The 24,623-nt window shown below is 38.5% G+C and overlaps 1 protein-coding gene across 2 annotated transcripts in view; it reads right to left on the bottom strand.

Annotated features, from left to right (window-relative positions):
• The window catches only part of tnrc6ba (trinucleotide repeat containing adaptor 6Ba), a 191,735-nt gene that overhangs the window by 147,886 nt on the left and 19,226 nt on the right, over positions 1-24,623 (bottom strand). For both annotated transcript variants that reach the window (XM_063062833.1, XM_063062836.1), the window contains exons 2-4: positions 12,209-12,278; positions 11,439-11,538; positions 858-926 (exon numbers count right to left, since the gene is read on the bottom strand). In XM_063062833.1, the coding sequence (XP_062918903.1) occupies positions 858-926; positions 11,439-11,492 (123 nt within the window). In that variant the 5' untranslated portion in view covers positions 11,493-11,538; positions 12,209-12,278. The remainder of the gene's footprint in view (positions 1-857; positions 927-11,438; positions 11,539-12,208; positions 12,279-24,623) is intronic.

The following is a 24,623-nucleotide window of genomic DNA, read 5'->3' as shown; positions in this document are numbered from 1 at the left end:
TATGGCGTCATCTCGACCATAACGTCCCCCTTCCCTTTCCACGCGGCATAATTAGGTTGACCATTTTTTTTACTCTACTGCTGGATAGAAGATACAAAGCACTAACACCAAAGGATGCTGATTATTCTTGATGATGTGGTTGGCACTCTCTTAAATGGATGTGATATAGTCACCGCTCTCCTTCAACTGCAGCAAAGGGTTTTATGGGTGTCTCGGAGTATGTCATTACAATAAGATTTAATTATCTCTTATTGATGGGTGGCAGTTAGATGTGTCCCAATCCTGCACATGCTGATGGTGATGAGCAGAATGTCCCCTCGAAATAGAGCTGCCCTGCCCTTTTGCTCCGGTAGGTGTCGCTGCTGAGGCTGGCCGTGTGCATGCGTCGGGTTGTTGCGTCCCGATTTCCATGATGGCCGATCGGGTCTTGGGTGAAAGCCAGCGTGTTGATTTTTGGCGAATGAGCGATTTTATACGAATATATAACCCTGAACTTTGCCTGCATTCTGTAAGTTAGCGCATTTTAATTCAATTGAGCCAAAAAAAGTGCTGCTGTAATGCACCGCTTGCACTAATTGGAGGTCACAAACAGACAGAGCATGAGAGTTTTAGTAGTATATAGATTATAATAGTATTTCTAAAGAGAACATCTGCTTTTCCCTAATGGTGGTCATTCTGGCAGTTAGCCTAAATAAACTATCTGTACTTTTAAAGTAAATAGTGAACTCATCTTGCAAATCTGAGGAATTTTACTTTGTGTAATTTTGCTGACTGTGCCATTGGCCATGAACAGCAGCAGTGGCACATGCAACAGAACCAGGTAACTTATTGTGATCTGAAATGACAATCATTTTTACCTGAACCTCCGTGTTAGCATTATGTTCCTTTGCCTGTATGTGCAGTTCCTCTGTCATCTTCTCCATCTCCTAGAAACAGAACAACATCAGATTCTGAGCAATCTGTAAATTCTACAATATCAAGTCCTGGACCATAGATTAGATCGTCAATGAGGTGAAAAATTCAAAGCCATGACACAGTACAGCAGGTAATTCATCACAGAGTAGTTGTTAAAAGATAGAGAAAGGGAATAGAGGGAGAGACCAAAGAAACACACATGCAAGAAAACACAATTAAGTGAGGAAAAATAAAATGAAAGTGAGAGCAAGAGAAAGTGAGGGTAGAAAACAGAAAACATGTACTTGCAAATGCCTCACAAACAGACAATAAAACATTCCAGAGGATGCTATCCTTGAGATCCAGAATGAACAATAATCTGGTTCACTGTTTAATGGCAAGAGCCTATGTAATACACTGGAGAAAGGCAAATGAGAATCATATCTTATAGCTTTGGGTAGATAATCTGGCACAAAGCCAGGAAAAAAAAACTGCTGGGGAACACAATAGGTCAGGGCGCATCTGCAGAAAGAAAAATAATAGTTAATATTTGGATCGAAACCCTTCATCTGGACTGACCAGAAACATCAACCGTCCATTCCCCTCTATTGTCAATTGTCCACTTACACTCTACAGATGCTACCTGACCTACCAAGACTCTCTAGCAGGTTGTGTTTTTTCCACTCCAGATTCCAGCATCTGCAGTCTCTAATGCCTCCACTTTACTAAATCTGGTACCGACCTCATCCAAATCATAAGGTCTATAGTTCAAAGCCCTTAGTATGTGAACTGTATTTGCACAAAGGTAAATAACTTTAAGTTGGCCATGTGACATTTATGGACCTGCCCAGCACACTTCCTGAATTTGAAATGCAAAACTGATCACAGTATCAGAGTAAGAAGATGTTAGATTAAGATTTATGATTGTTTTTCCTTCTTTCCTTATACACAGCTTCATTGCCTCAGCCTGCAGCATATTTACAAATATACACCCCAGATACAAATACTATAAAAGTATGTCCACTGATCCTAAAGCAGTTTTTATTAGGGTGGTAAAAAGGCAAGATGTAGAATATCAGAGTAGGGAGCTATGACAGATCTTCACAAAACACTACTTAGTCCAAAAGTTGAGTATTGTGTAGATTTACCCTGCCATGCTTAGATTATCATGTTGGCAATAATGACATATGCTTTTATTTCAATGCAATCAGATTTTATAACACTCCTTGTGAATTAAACACAATTTGAATACCATTGTTATAAATAGAGGGTTAAAGATAATAAAAACATACACACTGAAATTATGTATCAAAAACTACATTTAACATGTTTCTCTACAAGTATTTTTGTATCCATGAACAATGTGTAAATTTACTTGATATCAATGTTGTAGTATTCAGAATACACTACATATCACTTTATTATCTTTTTTCTTTTTGTATTTGCAGTTTGTTGTCTTTTGCACATTGGGTGTTTGTCCATCTTTCATTGATTCTATTGTGTTTCTTTGTACTTACTGTGAATGCCAGCGAAAAACAAATCTCAAGGTTGTATAGGTACATATATGTACTTTGATGATAAATTGACTTTGTATTTTTAAGAATATTTAGATTTTGTTTTACTTCCAACTCTGGACAAATAATATATAAATGACTTTGAAAAAAGCACTGAGTTTTAAGATTAAGGCCAATACATTATAAACAAATCCTTGCCCCTTGCTGTTAAACTTCACCATTTTCTAATCTGAGTAAATTTGAAGCAAGCTTTCTTACCAATGTCAAATATATTTCCATATTGTTTATCAGGTCAAACTATTTAACATTTTCCCAAATAAATGATGTTTTAGTACAAGCTTTCAATTCATCTGCTTTCATACAATGTCAAATAAATGTAACACATGATAAAAATATCTAGCTACGCCTAAAGTAACATCTCCAATTTTTTCTTGTCTATGATCATATACCATTTGAACTAAGGCTTCAACAGCTGCTTTATAAACCATTGTATATTCATCTCAGTCAATCAGTTTACAATCTTTTACATATTTTTCTTTTGCAGTTCCCTAACCACTTAGGGAATCCCCACATTTGCCATTTAAGGGTTAAGTGTGCAATTTCCCCCCCCCGCCGCCCCCCAAGTCAAAAGTATTAATGATGGCACAGCCAGGGCAATCAAGCTCTGCTTTCAAACTTTAGTTAGAAATAGATTAATATGGCAAGTTTTATCCATTCCACCACTGGGATCCAAAAAGAAAGATTTTTCGGTCATTGTAAATAAAAGGCATTCATTCCGTATCTCACTAAATGTGGCTCTTTCTCTCAGATATACTTGTCTATGATTTAATTGTAGCTGGTTTCCCACCTGATGCACAAATTTTCAGTTTCCCTTTGTGGTTCAGGTACTGGTATCAGTCAAAAGTACTGAAGTCAGGTCCACCCAAATACTAAGTACCTCAGAAATAGATCTGAAAGAATCTCATCAAATTTCAATGAGAAGAATTATAATTAGACCCCCTTAAGGCTTTGGAGGGGCCCTATAGAGATTTTAGAAAAATTAAAGATGCAGTGCACATTCTATGCTCAACCTAACTTGCCAAAACACAGATTTCTATGTTGTTTTGCTACTGAGCTAAATGCAGGTCACACACATCTTTCTAATGACGCTCTGCAATCACTCATTCTTTCGTGGCAAGGTAATGATAGGTATAATTTTCAATTGAGATGAATAAGCTCAAATTTGAAACAACTAATTCAAAAGAAAATCTCAGAAGTGCGCCTCAAAAATAGATATGAAAAAAAACTCATCAGTCTTCAATAGGAAAAATTAAATCAGGCCCCACTGGGCTATGGAGAACCTCTAATGCGGTGTTTTAGAAAAAATGTATACTCTTCATCCTTATGCAATTATGAATGAGGCATGCCAGCAGCTATATTTCATTACAATTTTGAGGAGATCTGGTATGCCACCCAAGACAAACAATATTTTTTTTTACAGATGTACCACAGAGAGCCTTCTGACTGTTTGCATCACCACCTAGTATGGAGGCACCAATTCACAGAAGGTGAAAAAAACTGCAGAATGTTGTAAACTCGGCAAGCTCCAACACAGGCACTAGAAAGTCCTTCTCACCGTCGAGGATACCTTCAAAAGAAGATGCCTCAAGAAAATGGCATCCATCATTACGGATCCTCAATATCCAGGACATGGCCTTTTATCATTACTGCTATTAGGGAGGAGGTACACACAACACTTTAGGAGCAGCTTCTTCCCCTCTGCCCTCAGATTTCTGAAAGGTCCGTTAACCCATGAACACTACCGTATTCTTTCGCTCTCTTGCTGCACTATTTGTTTTTATATCTTATTATGTATTGCCATAAAACAACACATTTCACACTAGTGATAATAAAACTGACTCTGATAATCACCTTTAAAAAATACATGTATGTGTACAATTAACTGATAGGGCTATATGTCTACGGTTGAGAGGTGAAATTAAATTGGATAACTCTTTTCAACCAGTGTAGAAATGGAATGAACGTCAATTATTTTTAATGATTCTGATTAGTTTGTCTCTGATAAATAATAAACAAGAGAACAAATAATAAATATGCTCCATACTTGCATAAATTATTTTGGATGGTAGGCAAGCAAGAAAATAACAGCATTTAGCCTCTGACTTCATGGGACATCACTTCATAATAGGAACCATGACATTTCTAAGCATACCTTAGTCCTAGATTAAAACTTAAAATCAATGAACCTGCACATTTTTCCCACTTTTCTCATTATGTAGTGATTTGATTTGGTCCCATGCACACCAGTTATCTGAAGTTAAATAACTTTGACGTTGGCTCCTTCCTAACAACATTCAGAATCACAGAGAGGGTAGCAGAAGTATCTGAACACATCCCCACCCAATATCTATTCACGCTTTCTTTGGATCTTGAAGGATAGTGATCAGCTCCAGAAGTCAGCATTCTCATTTACAGCACATCTGCTTAAAAACTGCACGATTAATGAAGAAAATACACAATCCAGTGCATGGTATTACATTATAGCAGCTAATACATTGTTATTTTCAATTCTGAAAAGAGTGCAAAGATCAAGGAAACAAATAAAAGCAACAGATGAAGAAGCTAAAGGTTTTAAGTAAAAGCCGAGTGCTATGAAAACCACCTACATGCCTGGACTAGTGAACAAATAAAATGTTAAGGGCTCCACATTCCTTAACACAAGTCAGTGATGCATTACTGAAAATGAACACCAGAATCCAGTTGGCCTCAATTTCTCGCAAGGATGAATGGGAATACAGAACAATCTCTATAGTAAGTTTTCAAAATCTCAGAGTAACCTAAAGCAATTTACATCTCATGGAACACTTCTGAAGTGACATCATGGTTAAAATGAAGGGAATCTACAGACAGTTAGACATTTTGTGAACAAGAACCCTAACCCAACAAAAAAAGTGACAAGATAATTAAAAAAAAGAAAGCATAAACTCAGAAGTCCTGGTGAAAGAGAAATAGGCTTGCAAGATCTGCAGACCGTTGTAGTTGGAAAATGAATAGGCATTATACATGAAGTGTTTGTTCAAGGGTAAACTGCACAGAAGTAACTTAAATAACTCTCTGCAGTTCTCTCAATAGCACCAGAGCATTATTTGTATCCATTTGAGAGGGTAGATAGAATCCAATTTTAATGTCCCTTTAAATAAAGGGGATCACCATAGTACAGGATTCCCTCAGGAATTAACTGAAGTATCAGCATAGACTAAGTGCTCAAATTTCGTAACTTGAATCCACAACAGTGCACTTACTGAGCCAAGCCAGACACACAGCAACAGTCACTGTCAAAGCTCACTAATAAACAAGAATCACTTCACCAAAATATAGGATAGCCACTGATTTCTGGAGAATATTGGATAAACAGAAATTCAGTATTTACATACTCCTAACTTCCCTTTTAGCCTCATACAATTTATTCACAAAAAAATTCAGATGATACAAAAGCATTGGAATAACAGAGACAGCTGAAAGGACAGGGTCAGTGAAGCATGTTTTACATCGATAATTCATTTCCACTAATATTAATTCAACGCAGGCTCAATGACTTCTTTCAGTCAGCTGCATCCAGTTCACGTCCTACACACTGGTGTCACAGTCTCATATCTCCTTACTGTTACAGCAGGAAGCAATTAAAAGTCCCCACAATGTACATGGTGCTCTGATTAATTACAAACATGCTTGAAAGGAGAGACAAAAAATAAAAGCAGGTCTAAGCCTAAGGTAGGAACTTTACCATAACAAAATTCCAAAATAAATTGCTAAAATGTTGAGAAACACACACAAAATGCTGGAGGCCACTGAGGCCAGGCCCACTGAGTTCCTCCAGCGTTTTGTGTGTTGCTCAGATTTCCAGCATCTGCATATTTTCTCTTGTTTGTGTACTAAAATGTTGAAATGTTCCTTAAGTTTTCCCCATGGTCTAATATTTATCCAGCAAAAAGCTCAGTTTCCAGACAAGAAACATCCCAGAGTTAATTTAGCTTCTTCTAGTTAAAACAGTGGCAGAAATTATACCAAGTGCTTGACTACATGGTATCAATGAGAAAATTCAAATGACAGCACAGGTTTTGCTAAAGCTCAGTTGCTCCTACAGACAAATTGTTGTTCCTTTCCGTGCTTTGTGGCGCATCGGGCAGCAACCTTGCCATTTCTTTAAAGTTGCTGGTGAACGCAGCAGGCCAGGCAACATCTATAGGAAGAGGTACAGTCGACGTTTTGGACCAAGACCATTCGTCAGGACTAACTGAAAGAAGAGATAGTAAGAGATTTGAAAGTGGGAGGGGGAGGGGAGATCCAAAATGATAGGAGAAGACAGGAGGGGGAGGGATGAAGCCAAGAGCTGGGAAGTTGATTGGTAAAAGGGATATGAAAGGATCATGGGACGGGAGGCCTAGGGAGAAAGAAAGGGGAGGGGGGAATCCCGGAGGATGGGCAAGGAGTATAGTGAGAGGGACAGAGGGAGAAAAAGAGAGAAAAAAATAATAATTATATATATAATAATATAAATAAATAACGGATGGGGTACGAAGGGGAGGTGGGGCATTAATGAAAGTTATGTTCATGCCATCAGGTTGGAGGCTACCCAGATGGAATATAAGGTGTTGTTCCTCCAACCTGAGTGTGGCTTCATCTTGGCAGTAGAGGAGGCCGTGGATAGACATATCAGAATGGGAATGGGACATGGAATTAAAGTGGGCGGCCTCCTGTCTTCTCCTATCATTTTGGATCTCCCCCTCCCCCTCCAACTTTCAAATCTCTTACTATCTCTTCTTTCAGTTAGTCCTGACGAAGGGTCTCGGCCCGAAACGTCGACTGTACCTCTTCCTAGAGATGCTGCCTGGTCTGCTGCATTCACCAGCAACTTTTAAGTGTGTTGCTTGAAATTCCAGCATCTGCAGATTTCCCCGTGTTGCCATTTCTTTAGCATTTTTGTTCGTTTTTTTAACAAGGCTGAGTTACTAGCTCGACACTCAACATAGCACGGATGGAAAGCAGGCAGGGAGCTAGCTGATTCGAACCCGAAACCGCTCACCTTGAAATCTAGTGAGGATGCCACTACACCACCAGCTGGCTTCATAAACAAACAGTTTACTGATATTCATCATTAAGAATCAGGTAAAGACAGGTCTGCATTTACATTCCATCTTTCACTTCAATTGACTGGAATGACTTGCAGAAAACAAAGGAACTCATTTGTGCATAAAACGTATAATGAAAATGACTAGATACTGTTATTTGTAGCTTTAACTGAGCAATATCAACCAGAATAACTGAGGGAGATCCACAAGATCCTTCAAGCCTATCAAATTGGAAAGGCAGGCAGGCAAGGTGTCAGGTTAATGTCTCATCCAAAACAAAATGGACTGTTGAGATTTTTAATGTGCACAGGCCTCCAAAATGGTACTTAAATAAATCCACTACTAGTGATTTAAAAAAAGACAGCACAACCCAAATGGAGGGCAACAAAGGACATATAGATAACTTACTGAAGAGATGATGGAACTGGGGAAAATCTAGAAAAATATTACCACATAGAAAACAGTTGAGATATCACTGTACTTGCCATTGAAACTGTACATTCAATAGTAAATAACTCAAATTGTCTCTTGGGTCATGCAGTGCTTTGTAAACAAAACAGTGAATTCAGTGTAGTGCACACGTTCACACCAATATGATTTATTCTCAGGTGCCCCGAAGTGGCCTGTCAAACTCAATTCAAACTCAGGGCAATTAAGAATAAGGAATAATAAAAATAAGTCTTTGCAGTAATACTTATAGCTAGAGCACTGATAGTGCCAGAAAATAGCTAGAAAAGACAAACTGTTCAGCTTAGAATCAGATACTTCAGCTTCAGCGAGAAACAGCAGAATCTTGAGTTTATGTAGAATAGACAAAAGGCTCACAGGCTAGAATCCTTTCAGCTTTCAAGGTTTGCCTCAAGAAATGCTTTCTGATAGACCCAGTTCACCATAATAAATTCAGAAGTGTGGTCAAAGTAAGACTGATTACACAATTATTTTTAAATTGATAGCCATGAATGTTTCAAATGGCTTCTCCAAGAAGCAATCAAGTTGACAACAATGATTTCTTGGAATATTTGACAAATCTAATCAATTGAGGAGTCATAAATATTCCACTACTTTGTCAAATTTTAGAGCAATCAGACGGGCTATCCTATTTTAAATAGGGAAAATAAAGAACATAGAACCTTATTGAGACAATTGAGATAGTTTTTATTATGGTTGTACTAGGAAATTTATGACATGAAATGTCTCGTGCAACCTCCACTGGTGCAAATCCATTTATGCTTACATAATTTTACAGACTTTTAAAGTAGCAAGTCAAGCAACTCAATAGAGCAAACCTCAATCACAAACACAAAAATCATTATCTTAATAAAGTGGTGAGCAGATAACAAAGAATTACATCACTCAGGTACATCACTAACTTACTTACATATTTTATTTTAAGTACAAGATGGCTATTACCTAGGCAACCTTGGCTAACATTTTATGCACCTTTGCGCCATCGCTACAAGCGGAACTTCCTGTTGGCAAAAATTTTAATTCCGATGCCCATTCCAATATATTGGTCCATGCCTTCCTTTTGTGCCAAGATGAAGCCATCCTCAGGGTAGAGGAGCAATATCTTATATTCCATCTGGTAGCTTCCAATCTGATGGCATGTATATTGATTTCTCCTTCAGGTAAAAAAAAAATCTCCCCTACCCATTCCCCACTCTGACCTTTCATCTCTTTCCATCTGCCTATCACTTCCCCCAGGCCACCTCCTCCTTCCCTTACTCCTATGGTCCACTCTCCTCTCCTATCAGATTCCTTCCTCTCCAGCCCTTAACCTTTCCGAACCATCTGACTTCACTATCACCTTCTAGCTAGCCTCCTTCCCCTTCCCCCACCTTTTTATTCCTGCATCTTCCCCCTTCCTTCTCGTGTTGAAGAAGGGTCTCAGCCCGAAACGGCAACTGTTTATTCATTTCCATAGATGTTGCTTGATCTGCTGATTTCCTCTAGCATTTTGTGTGTGTTGCTTTGGATTTCTAGCATCTGCAGACTTCCTCATGTTTATATTTTATACACTGCTCTACTTTGCAGTAAGGCAGATACTAGTTTTGTTGAGAATATAAAAAGAAATAGAAGCTGAGGTATGCCATTCAGCCTTTTGGTGTTCCCTCCACAGATGCTGCCTGACCCAGCATTTTGTGTGTGTTGCCTGGAAAACACCTTACTTTCCTTCCTTTGCAACATTCTGAATACTTACCTGACCACTTGAACAGATACTGAGCCTCAATCACACATCCTGATAAAGATCAGCATTTGGCTATTATAATTAATCCTCAGATGTTGCATTGGAACATTTTATGTTCTTGTCCTGTGGTAATAGCTAAATGAAAACATTCTGACTGAGTGGTAGATTGTATGAGATTAATTTACAGAATTGAACCAAGAAGAAGGAAATGCACTAAAAAATCTCAGTATGCAAACCCAATTGTAACTTTATTATCTAACTCACCCCTACTATGATATTGTAACAGATAGAAGACAATTGACTTAAGAGATTTCAACTTACTTAAAAGTTACTCAAAGTAAAATACCCAGAGTGGTTATTCTTTGTATAGAAGAGCAGGTTTCTAAAAGTAGTTTCGACATTAATGCCGTGCATCACTTCCTGGACATAAAAATAGTTCAAGCATGCTGACTATCTACTAAAACTATGTTTTAAATGGTAACATGATCATTATTTAGTCTCTATTTTTTCCACACCTGCAATAGATGAGCTTTTAAAGCTGCATAAAGGGCTTCCAACCTATACCAGATTGGTTCTTAACGAAGTGCAGTGAAAAGATTGAGCAGAAGTCCCAAGCTGAAGAACCACAGAAAGTGAGGTTGAAGTCTTATGCACCAATTTATATGGTATGTCAGATATTCAGTGTAACCAAGAGGACTTCAACATTTTCCATTAATGTTTGATGGATTAAAAAACACAAATGCTTGGTACAACTTTCATTTGGGAATCCTATATTCAAACTGAGCAACTAAAACTGGATCGAAGGGTCTCGGCCTGAAACGTCGACTGCACCTCTTCCTACAGATGCTGCCTGGCCTGCTGCGTTCACCAGCAACTTTGATGTGTGTTGCTCACTCTACACTTGGTTAATTGTTTATAAGCTATTGCAGTTCTTGGTTTAAAAAAACAAGCCTGGACACTGCACTGACAGACTATTCTGTTTCTTGCACATCATAACATCTGCAGACACAATAGCTTCAATCAACAGTTGGAGGACAATTACCACTTTTGGAATTTGGATAATTTCCTCTCTTATAGTCTCAGAGTGCAGAGGTCCATAATAGCACTTCCAGATTGAATCAGGCTTAAGGCATCTAAATCAGACTGAAACACAAGAGACTGTGTGCTGGAATCGGGAACAACACCCTGGAGGAACTTAGCAGATCAAAGTGGCAGAGTTGCATGACACCGAATCTTGAGTGATGAGATCAAGAAGCACAAGAGAGATGATTTTCCCACTGCCCACATAATCACAACCTAACCAAAGAGTGACACGCCTTTCATTTTCCCAGTCCTTGAAGTGCTGATTTTTTAAAAAAGCCAAGATACCAAGAACGCGAAAAGGAACAAGAAGGTTAAGCTCAATCCGGGATAGCAGAAAACAAGTCACCATTAAATTCAAAGTGTCGGGGTGGAGTGACACTGAATCTCCAGTAAACCCTGAACAATCAACATTTCACCTAGGCACTGGATAGTCCAGGTAAAGTCTCGACTAAAAACGTCAACTGTCCATTTGCCTCCAGGTGCTGTTTGACCTACTGAGTTCCCCCAGCACCTTATGTGTTGCCAGCAGGCCATGAATCCCCTTCATAGAACAGTCAAAACAATCGCAATCAAAGGCCATCAAATTATATTACAAACATAATCCAAAAACTCCAAACCTGACATCCTTACCTTAAAGGTCTTGGGATTTGCTTCCTGGTGCCTTGACCCGTCATTAACCTGCATGAGAAGGGTTTCTGTGCAAATATCCGCAAACACTTTTGTACAAACACTGTTTGAAAAGAGAAATGTTTTTACAGATTAAAACTCAGGCATGGCAAATGCAATATTTATTTCAAATAATAATTAGGCTTCATTATAAGTGCTTAAATTAAATCTGAGACCCACCTCCCCCACCAGCAGGACTTTTACTGTATCACTATATAATCATTATTATAACCTGAAACCAGGCTCTAGAGTTGGGAAATGGAGTATTTTCTGCTTATCAAAATTAAAAATAATGTCGAATAGTTCATATTATTCTGCACTAACAATTTGCATTAGTCCCAACTGCACCCCAGGGTGACAGTCTTCCATTTCCAACACCACTCATCAAGCAATCAGGTGCGAATAGAATTGAGTATCTAATGGTAAACATATTGAAACTATTTAAGGTTATTTCACTATCTAGCTCTTAGACAAGGGAGGAGATGGGAAGAACTATAAGTAATCTACAAGAACATAAAACCCATTTTCAAACATTTCTTATTTACTCAGATCCTTTAATGCATTCTAAGAGGTACTTTTACAATTCCTACAACTTAAACTGCTACATCACTCTAGACATCAAACTAGATGGCTTGCTACTCCATGCTCAGGAGCAGATTTTAATAGAAATTTACACATGGGCTTCATAATAAAAATAAAGTTCACCAGCCACTTAATTAGAAAATACATATTACCTGTGACAGTTTTCAAGGGCGTTTATAGCCCAGCAGATCTTCTCTCCCAACTACATATGGTGAAAAGATCCTGCAATATAAATAACAATTAATTATGTTTTTAATTATGTTTTACCACCTTTAATTTTTCATAAGAATTCAATATTAATTATTAAAAGCTGATCTTTCAATTGTACAAAAATACAATTTATTTCAAAAGATGTGTTTATTGCATATTCTAAGATCTTCTGCATCCATAAACATTCTTAGTACATTTCTGTGAGATGATACCAATCTTAGAACTTTCTAGTAAATTACAACAATTACAGATACTGGGAGAAAAATATTTTGGAATATCTCAAGAATGTGAATGGTACCAGAAAATAGTGCATAAGCAAATACACATTAAACTGTATCTTGGGCATTACAAAAGTCACTCACAATTCCCCGACACAAATTCCATCCACAATAGATACACCAGTGGTTCTGTAAGATTCCAATTGTTCTTTTCAAATTTTGGGTGACACAGCATAGAAGCTATTCATCAGAAAAAGCTGCTAAAGTATTGTAAATATTAATTGCATCTGACTTTAAAACCCGTTCCCTCTATTATCAGCACACCACTGTTGCAGTCGGTAACTTTCACAAAATACACTGCTATAATTTGCTAGATCTTCCATAACAGCATCTTCCAAACTCACAACCTACAACACCTGGAAACTCAAAGCCATTAGGTAAAAGGTATCAATGTAAAGATGCCCTTCAAATCACACGCCACCAATTTAAACATCCATCACCCTATTTCCATAACAATGAATTTGAATCCTTAAAATTAACAGGTATCATCATCATCACCACTTCCACAAATACAGCCAAGGCCAGGCAATAAATAACAACCTTGCTAGTGTCATACACATCCCAAGAATCACAAAAAATAAACATCAAATCCAATTTTATCTCAAAACATTACATAAATGATGGAATGGTAGAGCAGACTCAATGGGTCAAATGGCCCTATTCTGCTCTTAATGTCTTATGGTCTAATAAGACAAGAGGAAGAATAAAAGCGATTTAAGTTAGCTGCAAATTATTTCACAAAAAGTAACTGCATTACTGAATTTGTATTTGCATGTTCCATCTTTTCACCATTTGTTTTATCTGCTGATTTCCATCCCTTCATTGTAAAGTTTGGATTTATTGACTGAAAACTAAAAGTAAAAACAACAGCAATCAAATCGATTTAGATGGAGAAGGCCTTTAATTATATTTTATTCAACCTACTAGAAAGCCATCCATACCTTCTTCTCATTATAGCTTCCATTCTGACCCTAACACATTCTTTGCCAGCTTGCTCCAGTTGTTGATTGCCCCTTATATATTAAAAGAAACTTTAACATACAGTACTGTGCAAAAGTCTTAGGCACCGATACAGTGGCGCTAGAAAGTCAGTTAACTCTGTAGATTTTTCTCTATTTCTGCATAAATACGACCTAAAATGTAATCAGATCTTCATGCAAGTCCTAAAACTAGATTAAGAGAACTCAATTCAATAAATAACATAAAAATATTATACTTGTTTATTTTTTGAGAAAAGTGATTTAATACTATATGTATTTGTTGGAAAAAGTATGTGAACCTTTGCTTTCAGTAACTGGTGTGATCCCCTTATATAGCAATAATTTCAACCAAACATTTCTGTTAACTGTTGATCAGTCCTGCACATCAGCTTGGAAGAATTTTAGGCCATTCGTCCTTACAAAACTGCTTCAACTCTGGGATGTTGATGAGCTTCCTTGCATGAACTGCTTCCCTTAGGTCCTTCCACAACATTGCTATAGGAATAAAGTCAGGACTTTGACTTGGCCATTCCAAAACAGGAATTTTCTTTTTAAACCATTCTGTTGTTGATTTACTCTTGTCTTTCAGATCATTGTCTTGTTGCATTATCCAACTTCTATTAAGCTTCAAGTAACAGACAGCTACCCTGACATTCTCCAGTAAAATGTCTTGATACAATTTTGAATTCTTTGTTCTCTCAACGATTGCAAGCTGTCCAGTCCCTGAGGCATCAAAGCAGCCCCAAACCATGATGCTCCTTCCACCATGCTTCACAGCTGGGATGAGGTTTTGGTGTTGGTGTGCAGTGCCCTTTTTCCTCCAAAGATAGCAATGTGCATTTCTGCCAAAAAGTTCAACTTTCATCTCATCTGTCCACAGAACATTGTTCCAGAAGCCCTGTAGAATATCCAGGTGGTCTTTTGCAAACTTGAGACATGCAACGATGTTTTTTTATTGGAGAACAGTGGATTCCTCTGTGGTGTCCTTCCATGAACACCATTCCTGTTCGGTGCTTTTCTTATAATGGACACATGAACAGAGACTTTAACAAGTTCTAAAGATTTCTGCAGGTCTTTTGCTGTTACCCTTGGGTTCTTTTTCATCTCCTTCAGCATTGCACATTGTGCTCTTGGTGCAGTCTTTGCAGGAAGCCCACTCCTAGGGAGAGTAGCAAAAGTACTGAGTTTCCTCCATTTGTAAACTTGTGAAGATCTGATCACATTTTAGGTCACATTTATGCAAAAATAGAGAAAATTCTACAGAGTTCACAAACTTTCTAACACCTCTCTATACAGCTGGAGTGCCTGAAACTTTTGCACAGTACTGTATTTGTCAGTTTAGAGCAGACAGCAAATTTGTAAATCTGGCAGGAGTAAAGAATGTTGGAAGTGGTGAGGGTGGAGCAACTTGGGAAGGGTGTGGGACAAATGACAGAGAAGTGCCAGGGACAGAGGAGGTAGTGCGGGTGCAGACCCATCCAGCCCTGAGACACCAATCAAGGTAATTTGATGACAAAAAATTGATTTATTGGTCATTACAGAATGTCTCTATGATGCTTCCTGCTTCCACCTCACTCCCTTCCTCCTTTTCCCAATCATGATTTCCCTCTCCCTGCCCCCTTCCCACTCTCAGTCCACAATAGAGACCCATATCAGAATCAGGTTTATCATCACTCACATATTTCATGAAATTTGTTTTTTTTTGCGGCAACAGTACAGTACAATGCATAAAATTACTATAGTTCTGTGCAAAAGTCTTACGCAGCCTAGTAGTATATATGTACCTAATACTTTTGCACAGCACGGTAAGTCCTCAATTTAACTCCATCACAGTTGTTCTAGCATGGTTAAATGCAAATACATTAAGCTTACTTTTCCTCATGTTTATTCTCAGACACGACACCTTAGACATCACTCAGTAAATTTGAAGGACCAAATTATCAAAGTGAAAACCCCTAATTTTGTGAATTTTCTCCTTGGTTTCTAAAGCAATCTCATGCTTGTGTAGAATATTACCTTGAATGGTGTAATCAGGAAGCACTAATGCAATACATTCATCTATTTTACCAACAGCATTGATTCCCTGGAAGGCTCATTGAGATGATTATGTGAAAGGAACAATTTATGCAGAAGTAGACTAGCTGCCAATTCAAACGATGTCTACTCTAATCATTGGCTGTTATTCCCCCTCAACTCTAATTGTCAGAACAATCGTCATTAACTCTTAATCTCTTTTGCATTTGAAAATCTAGCAATTAAATGTTGATATATATACACACACACATCTGAATATCCACAGTCCTCTAGAGATAGAGAATTACAAAACATTTTGGGAGAATTTTCTTCATACAATCTCAGTCTAAGTGGCCAACTAATTTTGAGACCAACTCCTAATTCTAACCAGCAGGAATAATCTCCAGCTTTCATGTCTGGGAGCTTGATAGCTTTTTTTCTATTAGTTACTCCCAAATCTTTTCTGTACTAATACTAGTTTTTAAGTTCCTCATTCTCACCAGAGATTTGGTTTCCCAATTATTTCTGGAACACATTTAACTTACATTATGAAAATGTGTAATCTTTTTGTCATTTCCTGTTAAGAATTAAATTTATAATTTCTCCTTTCTGTGTTAGTTTGGGATCCAAATTACTTTTACTCATCTCAGTTTACATACAAATAAAAATTATACATTTTCTATTTTATCACACACCGTTTTCTCCGCACAGCATCCTTAGTCAAATTCTAAAAATTTTCTCAATTAAACTTCCAACTTTCATTTGTTTCTTTACTCAATAAAGGTTCAGCCACGATGAAATGGCAAAGCAGACACAATAGGCCAAGTGGTCTAATTCTACTCCTATATTTTATGGTCTTAAAACAATATTATAAACTTCTTGCAAACAAGAGAAAATCTGCAGATGGTGGAAAACCAAGAATTTCCTCCAGTATTGTGTGTGTTGCTTATAAACTTCTTGATCAACTTCTCAGCGCTCATGTTTGGACCAACTATATCGCATTTGAGTATTTTATTCCATAAAAGTAATATCCATTCAATGTATTAGCACAGAACAAGTACCGGAACAATTAACAGAATTAAAATGCATCAAATCTCCAGCTTAAATGACCTAAAGAAAGGGTAGATGTTGGTAATTATTCCCCCTGATTAGGGAATTTTGAATTAGGAGTTACAATACAAATCCTTTTATTGAGTATTTACCTTTAACTAATCGACTGACTTTGAAATCTACTTTCACAATGCGACATAGCCAACACCTAGCAAATTAGTTACTTAACTAATTCACTTTCAGACTCAATATAAAAATTATTTTATGTCAACTCATCCCTTGACATACTTCTACAACGAGATTAGCCTAACTTTGCACAAAACTTGGTCCAAAATGCATTTTCCCTAGTTGGTCCCTGGATATGCCAGAAGAAGAAACTATGAAATCAAATAATAAACCCATCTTCTGTTGGTCTGTCCAATCTACACGAACATCAAAGCTCCCATCGACTATAGCACCTGATGACATTATCCTTTGATTTTCAGAGCTTAGCCTTCTTAGCATTACAACTACACAGCAGGTGTGGAGAGAGAAATGAGGAAAAGAAGAGGCGGCATCATAAACTTTTCTCAATGTTTTGGCTCTTCATGCCTTAGTTCCAGCCACTGTGATCCGACATTCCGAGCTAATAATCTTTCTATTTTATGCCATAGCTTATTCTCACTTCATTGGGAGATTATTGTTATATTACAACTATCACATCACACCTAGGAGAAGGAAGAGAAAGCAAAATAACCATGCCTCCTGACTGGTAACTAGATTGCTGAGAAAGTCATATGCCTGGTTACTGGATGAGATAGCATCAATCAGCTGTGATACGTCCTTCAAAGAATTTGACATCTTCACAGTCAAAATTCACATTCAGAGATTGATCATTTGGGCAAAAGCCCAACAATGAACTGGCACCTGTGTTCACCACCAGTCCTTTGCCCAGTGGGTGGAGTTGAGAAATAGGGAAAGGAGGCAAAATCCACAGCAAAACAAAACAAAAATTGCAAGGTTTCACATAGGAAGAGATGTGCTTGAGACCCAAAAAAAAAATCAAGTAATGTTATGAAATATGTAGTATGACAAATATGCAACAGTAAAATTACTGTAAGGGCAACATTTTGAAATTTAGCAATAAATTATCAGACAATTTTTTAAACTCTAAGATACATAAAATTCAAATATTAACACTGCACACCAAACCAACACTTAAAAAGAAAGAAATTTGAACCAAATTATCAATTCAAACAACATCTCAAGTAAGTCGTTATTTTCTCAGGGAATTAAAAGATGTAACATCTTTTTTTGCAAAGATTGTATAAGCAAGAATTGACTATTTGAAATTCTTTCTAACTATGACCTTTATTTTCCCCCCTAGTGAGGCAGGGTACATTTTGTGTTTTGGAAAAAAATTGCATATTTTTCATTCCCATTTAACGCTCACCAATCTCAAGCACGTCTCAACCGATGAGAGAACGACAAAATAAGACAAAAGATCTCTGCGACGGTTGAAAGCCAGCCAAATACTGGGACAGGAAATTTTAAAAATACAAAAAAAACACATGGATGTAGACACACACAGTGGGAACTTGAAAAATGGCAACAAAATTCTGTTCTCGCTCTCTGTAGTAAAGCAGTTTTTGCTGGGTAGAGGTCCTGATGAATGGTTGCTTGCAGGCACCGCCTCCCCAAAATTCAACGCTGCTTTGCATACATTTAATTGCTGTCACACATATTTGGCAGTTTGCCCACCTCATAACTAAACGGATGACTGTCAATGAAAAGGTGGGAGGAGGTGTAGAAGGAAAGAAATCAGAAACCCATGTAGTTTTCACAACATCGCACTGAAAAAATTATGCCGAGGCGACTGTAGAGAAAATGGAGGCTGGAATTTCACGAGTATTGCAATAGAGAAAGAACTTTATTAACCCTTGTCTGCCACAAGCAGATTCGTGGTCCTAATTATAACACAACTTCCAAATTATATTGCAACAGTATTTGTTTCCCCTGGAAGAAAAAGAGTACTCTTTCCTCATATATTGTGGTACCTAAAATCAACAATTTTCTTTCCTGGAAATAAAACTTTAATCAAGAAACTGTTCTGGTGCAAACAATCCACAATTTTCCAGAGCTCTACGAAGAAATTATCAATTGATTTTTGAATTTGCGACTACTAAGGAAGAGTATTTATACATAGAGCATGACACATCAGGCTGAGTTTTGATGCCTTATGCCAATTATTCTACCCTCAAATGGGTGACTAGCAGCCATCCTATTGACCAATCATACATCAAGCTGCTTGGGACTGTACAATGACCATGAATCCACCTACGTAAGCCAAAGCTCTTGGGAAAAGGGGAGGTTTCTTTTCACTCTATAAGGAGACTTTTCAATCCTCCGATAGAATTCAATAAATCAGGTTATCAGTAGCAGGCCAAATGGACTTCCAACTGTTGGCTGACATAGACATATTAAAAGGCCTTGCCCCCTTCAGCTTTTCACAGGTCCAATTTTTAAAAAAAGCATCTGGCTGTAACTTTCTCCAGCATGAACAGTTCTTCAAATGCACATTGCTTTATCTCCATTTAGATTAATTTGCTCAAAATCACTTGAAACTTCACTGGTTAACAACTACAGATTTTTTGGCAAGGTGAACAATAATCTTTGGATTTTCAGTCCTTGCTTTACTTGAGAAGGTACCACTTTCACCTTAAAAATAGACAAAATTACAAATGAATATTTACATCAATTAATGAATTTGTTAATCGGCACAGATCATTTCCAGAATATGGATGGGCAACAATCTCACGTGCATTTCACAGCTCAATGAACATAATATTAAAGATTCTCACAAATGTTGTGAAATTGTATGAGCATCAAAATTTAAAATCTTAGAAAATGCATTAAATGAATGAGCAACACATTAAGCATATTTATGTACAATGATAGGTAGTTTCCTAGTGAAGTGTAGGTATTGATGCATTTTTAAATTAGATCTTTTTTCCAGGAATTTTTAAAAATTACTTCCTAAAAACTGCATTAGGATAAACTCAAATAACTTAGCCAAGTGTCTGCATCACAATCTGTTTAAACAGATTTACAATCTCATCAGACATTGAAAACTCACTGCGTGTGCATTCTCCAAAATACTACTCATTACTAGGGTGAAGAATTTACGTGCTCTCCTGATCTTTAACTGTAGCATTGACTTAAACCAAAAATGATAATCAGCTTGATTAATATATTTACTATCTTTAAAATTGCTACATTTTTGCAAAACTAACTCAGCATTTCCATTCATTTTTATATCAGCAATACCAGAGAACACCAATGTGCCTCAATGCTCCCACATTCTTGCTTTTTCACCAATTTTTAAAAAATCATTCCACTTGTTAAACTTGTGAGAAACACTATTTTGAATGATCCTTTTTCACCTTCTACTAGATTTGGTTATACAGTGTTATACAATAGCAGGAAAAGAAATGACTAAAACAATTATACAGTAATCTGGTCCCTTCCTTTCCAGCCTGATAAAGGGGCTCAGGCAGAAACATTGACTGTTTATTCCCCTCCACAGATGCTGCCTGACTTGCTGAGCTCCTCCAGCATTTTGTGCATGCTGCTCAATTATAAAATGATTCTCGGTTGCACCAGAGTTTGGATTTTATCTGTGAAGAACAAAAATCGCTAAAGATTTCAATCACTTCATGTACACAAAAATCAAGGGTTCAAGACAAGTCCTCAAAAAACACCAGTTTTTACCTTCATAATAGAAGTGCCAACAAAACCTTTGTGTGACCTATTGTAGCAGAAATGAAACCTAAATTTACCATGGATTAGTGCTAAATGTTTCTCAATTGAGTAGCCAGGAACACAAAACCAAGATTTAATTTGATCTAAAAACGAGCTAGCACATCCACAAATTCTGTACTTTTCAAATAGCAGTAAGTCACACAATTTTGTAGCGAGAAGGCACAATAACAAAGTACAAACATTATTCTCTTTTACACTGAAATAAGCCTTATCTTGTATAATGCTGTCACTCAATCACATCATGAAATGTTTAGATCCAATGCTTTCAGACCTCACTGACAATAAGGACTGTATACTGCCCATGCGTATGTGTGCTATTTGAACTGCTGTGAGCTCCTGTTCAAGCAACTGCTCCTCCTCAACACACATACTAGTTCATGGGGTTAGGGGGAAGTGAGTTATCCTATCAGACACAACTGTACTTCTAAACCTGTGAATGCCTTGGATGGGAGGGCTGGTGCTCCCTCCCCATTCAACCTGGAAAATTAGACCTCAGCATGCTGTCTGGGTTGATCAATTTCATTGTCCGAACGTGCACAATCTCTGCGTACAGACAGGTCAATCCATTTCCCAAGTTGTACTTAGCAGTCTCTGGAAGACATTAATTCCAGGAGACTCCCGACAATCCAGGATTGGCAATCTTAACGGAATAACATCAATTTAAGTGTGGCAGGTAACTTCAACTCTGATTAAGAGCTGGGAATGCTAAATAGAACTCACCGCTAATTAAAAAAACTGACACACAGAACTTGAAAAACAACAAGAGAACTCTGGTCTCAGTCTCAGTAGGAAAGCAGTGTTTGCTGGGTACTAAGGTCCTGATGAATGGTTGCTTGAAGGTATCTCCTCCTCAGGAACCAGATCACAAATAGGCACGTCATGAAAGATCAGATACAGAGGATCCTCCAGTCTGATTCTCCAGATTATAACTATCTCTACATTTTATCCACACAAATTATGCCGGATACGCACAACTAATGCAAAAACTGCAATTTTCCAATGTACCTCTCTGTCAGAAAGAGACTACAGAAAACATAACAATCCAATGTGCAACTCACATAGAAGACAGATGTCACAAAGCTGTCACTCTGAAAATCCCATTTTTATTTATTTGGCTTCAACATCTAAATGTCAAATTACTGTTAAGTTAATGCTTTACAATTAGTTAATAGTACATAAAAAAACAAACTGCTCCCCATTATTTCTAACCGTAATAACCAAAATCATCAAGCTTGCACTTTATAGCTAGTTGGCTAGGATTGAAATTCTGATTCAGGATTCAAAAATTCAGATTTAAAAGGCTGAACAGAAATGTGAAATCAGAGACCAGTAATTCAGCCCATTCAAGCTTATGTTTACACTTAGTATCTTTATGGCCCATATCATATTTACCAACTGGTTTCCTTTTCTAACATCTATCTATTTAATCTAAATTAAAACTCTCATATTATTTTTCCTTCCCTACTAATCTTGAAAGAGAATTCCAATTTCAAATGCTATTTTTTGGCTCTGTTCATTATCTCACATCAGGTTAAATCCCTCTACCACTAGCAACAATCTGTTTCCATATATCCTACCCTGTTAGATTATTGTTTAAAACTCTTCCATCATAATGAGAAAGTGCATTTTATGTAAAAAAAACTTTCCCAAGATGTTTTCCCCATTTATAATCTTTCATAAGTTTGGTAAATGTTTTTGCACAGATGAAGTGTCTCTTCAGACAGCAAACTTGGACAATTAGAAACATCAAAGCATTCAGGCTTACCCCAAAGTAATTTAAAGTAATTTAAAGAATCATGCAATTCAGGAAAAAAACACTTTGGTCCTGTGCACTGTCCTTACTCAAAACAACATCACTGAGCAGAACATTGTATTCAAACTCAACAAACTGCACCAAACTGCCTGCTTGCTTATTTCACTTAGTTATCCATTCCATAAACACTTCGGCTGAAAAATTAATTGCTTAAGTTCCTCATAACATTTGTATCACATAACAACAGGAATTCTGCAGATGCTGGAAATTCAAGCAACATACATCAAAGTTGCTGGTGAACGCAGCAGGCCAGGCAGCATCTGTAGGAAGAGGTACAGTCGACGTTTCAGGCCGAGACCCTTCGTCAGGACTAACTGAAGGAAGAGTGAGTAAGGGATTTGAAAGCTGGAGGGGGAGGGGGAGATGCAAAATGATAGGAGAAGACAGGAGGGGGAGGGATGGAGCCGAGAGCTGGACAGGTGATAGGCAGAAGGGGATACGAGAGGATCATGGGACAGGAGGTCCGGGAAGAAAGACGGGGGGGGGGAGTGACCCAGAGGATGGGCAAGAGGTATATTCAGAGGGACAGAGGGAGAAAAAGGAGAGTGAGAGAAAGAATGTGTGCATAAAAAAGAGTAACAGATGGGGTACGAGGGGGAGGTGGGGCCTAGCGGAAGTTAGAGAAGTCAATGTTCATGCCATCAGGTTGGAGGCTACCCATACGGAATATAAGGTGTTGTTCCTCCAACCTGAGTGTGGCTTCATCTTTACAGTAGAGGAGGCCGTGGATAGACATGTCAGAACGGGAATGGGATGTGGAATTAAAATGTGTGGCCACTGGGAGATCCTGCTTTCTCTGGCGGACAGAGCGTAGATGTTCAGCAAAGCGGTCTCCCAGTCTGCGTCGGGTCTCACCAATATATAAAAGGCCAAATCGGGAGCACCGGACGCAGTATATCACCCCAGTCGACTCACAGGTGAAGTGATGCCTCACCTGGAAGGACTGTTTGGGGCCCTGAATGGTGGTAAGGGAGGAAGTGTAAGGGCATGTGTAGCACTTGTTCCGCTTACACGGATAAGTGCCAGGAGGGAGATCAGTGGGGAGGGATGGGGGGGACGAATGGACAAGGGAGTTGTGTAGGGAGCGATCCCTGCGGAATGCAGAGAGGGGGGGGAGGGAAAGATATGCTTAGTGGTGGGATCCCGTTGGAGGTGGCGGAAGTTACGGAGAATAATATGTTGGACCCGGAGGCTGGTGGGGTGGTAGGTGAGGACCAGGGGAACCCTATTCCTAATGGGGTGGTGGGAGGATGGAGTGAGAGCAGATGTACGTGAAATGGGGGAGATGCGTTTAAGAGCAGAGTTGATAGTGGAGGAAGGGAAGCCCCTTTCTTTAAAAAATGAAGACATCTCCCTCGTCCTAGAATGAAAAGCCATTGTCTCCCACACTATCAACGACTTTATCCGCTCAGGGGATCTCCCTTCCACTGCTACCAACCTTATAGTTCCCACACCCCGCACTTCCCGTTTCTACCTCCTACCCAAGATCCACAAACCTGCCTGTCCTGGCCGACCTATTGTCTCAGCTTGCTCCTGCCCCACCGAACTCGTTTCTGCATACCTCGACACTGTTTTATCACCCCTTGTTCAATCCCTTCCGACCTATGTTCGTGACACTTCTCACGCTCTTAAACTTTTCGATGATTTTAAGTTCCCTGGCCCCCACCGCTTTATTTTCACCATGGATGTCCAGTCCCTATATACTTCCATCCCCCATCAGGAAGGTCTCAAAGCTCTACGCTTCTTTTTGGATTCCAGACCTAATCAGTTCCCCTCTACCACCACTCTGCTCCGTTTAGCAGAATTAGTCCTTACTCTTAATAATTTCTCCTTTTGCTCCTCCCATTTCCTCCAAACTAAAGGTGTAGCTATGGGCACCCGTATGGGTCCTAGCTATGCCTGCCTTTTTGTTGGGTTTGTGGAACAATCTATGTTCCGTGCCTATTCTGGTATCTGTCCCCCACTTTTCCTTCGCTACATCGACAACTGCATTGGCGCTGCTTCCTGCACGCATGCAGAACTCGTTGACTTTATTAACTTTGCCTCCAACTTTCACCCTGCCCTCAAGTTTACCTGGTCCATTTCCGACACCTCCCTCCCCTTTCTAGATCTTTCTGTCTCTGTCTCTGGAGACAGTTTATCCACTGATGTCTACTATAAGCCTACTGACTCTCACAGCTATCTGGACTATTCCTCTTCTCACCCTGTCTCTTGCAAAAACGCCATCCCCTTCTCGCAATTCCTCCGTCTCCGCCGCATCTGCTCTCAGGATGAGGCTTTTCATTCTAGGACGAGGGAGATGTCTTCATTTTTTAAAGAAAGGGGCTTCCCTTCCTCCACTATCAACTCTGCTCTTAAACGCATCTCCCCCATTTCACGTACATCTGCTCTCACTCCATCCTCCCACCACCCCATTAGGAAT

Source organism: Mobula hypostoma, chromosome 11 (genome assembly GCF_963921235.1).
Source record: "Mobula hypostoma chromosome 11, sMobHyp1.1, whole genome shotgun sequence".
Taxonomy (NCBI): Eukaryota; Metazoa; Chordata; class Chondrichthyes; order Myliobatiformes; family Myliobatidae; genus Mobula; species Mobula hypostoma.
Note: the sequence above shows the minus strand (reverse complement) of the source record. Positions and strands in the feature narration are given on the sequence as shown.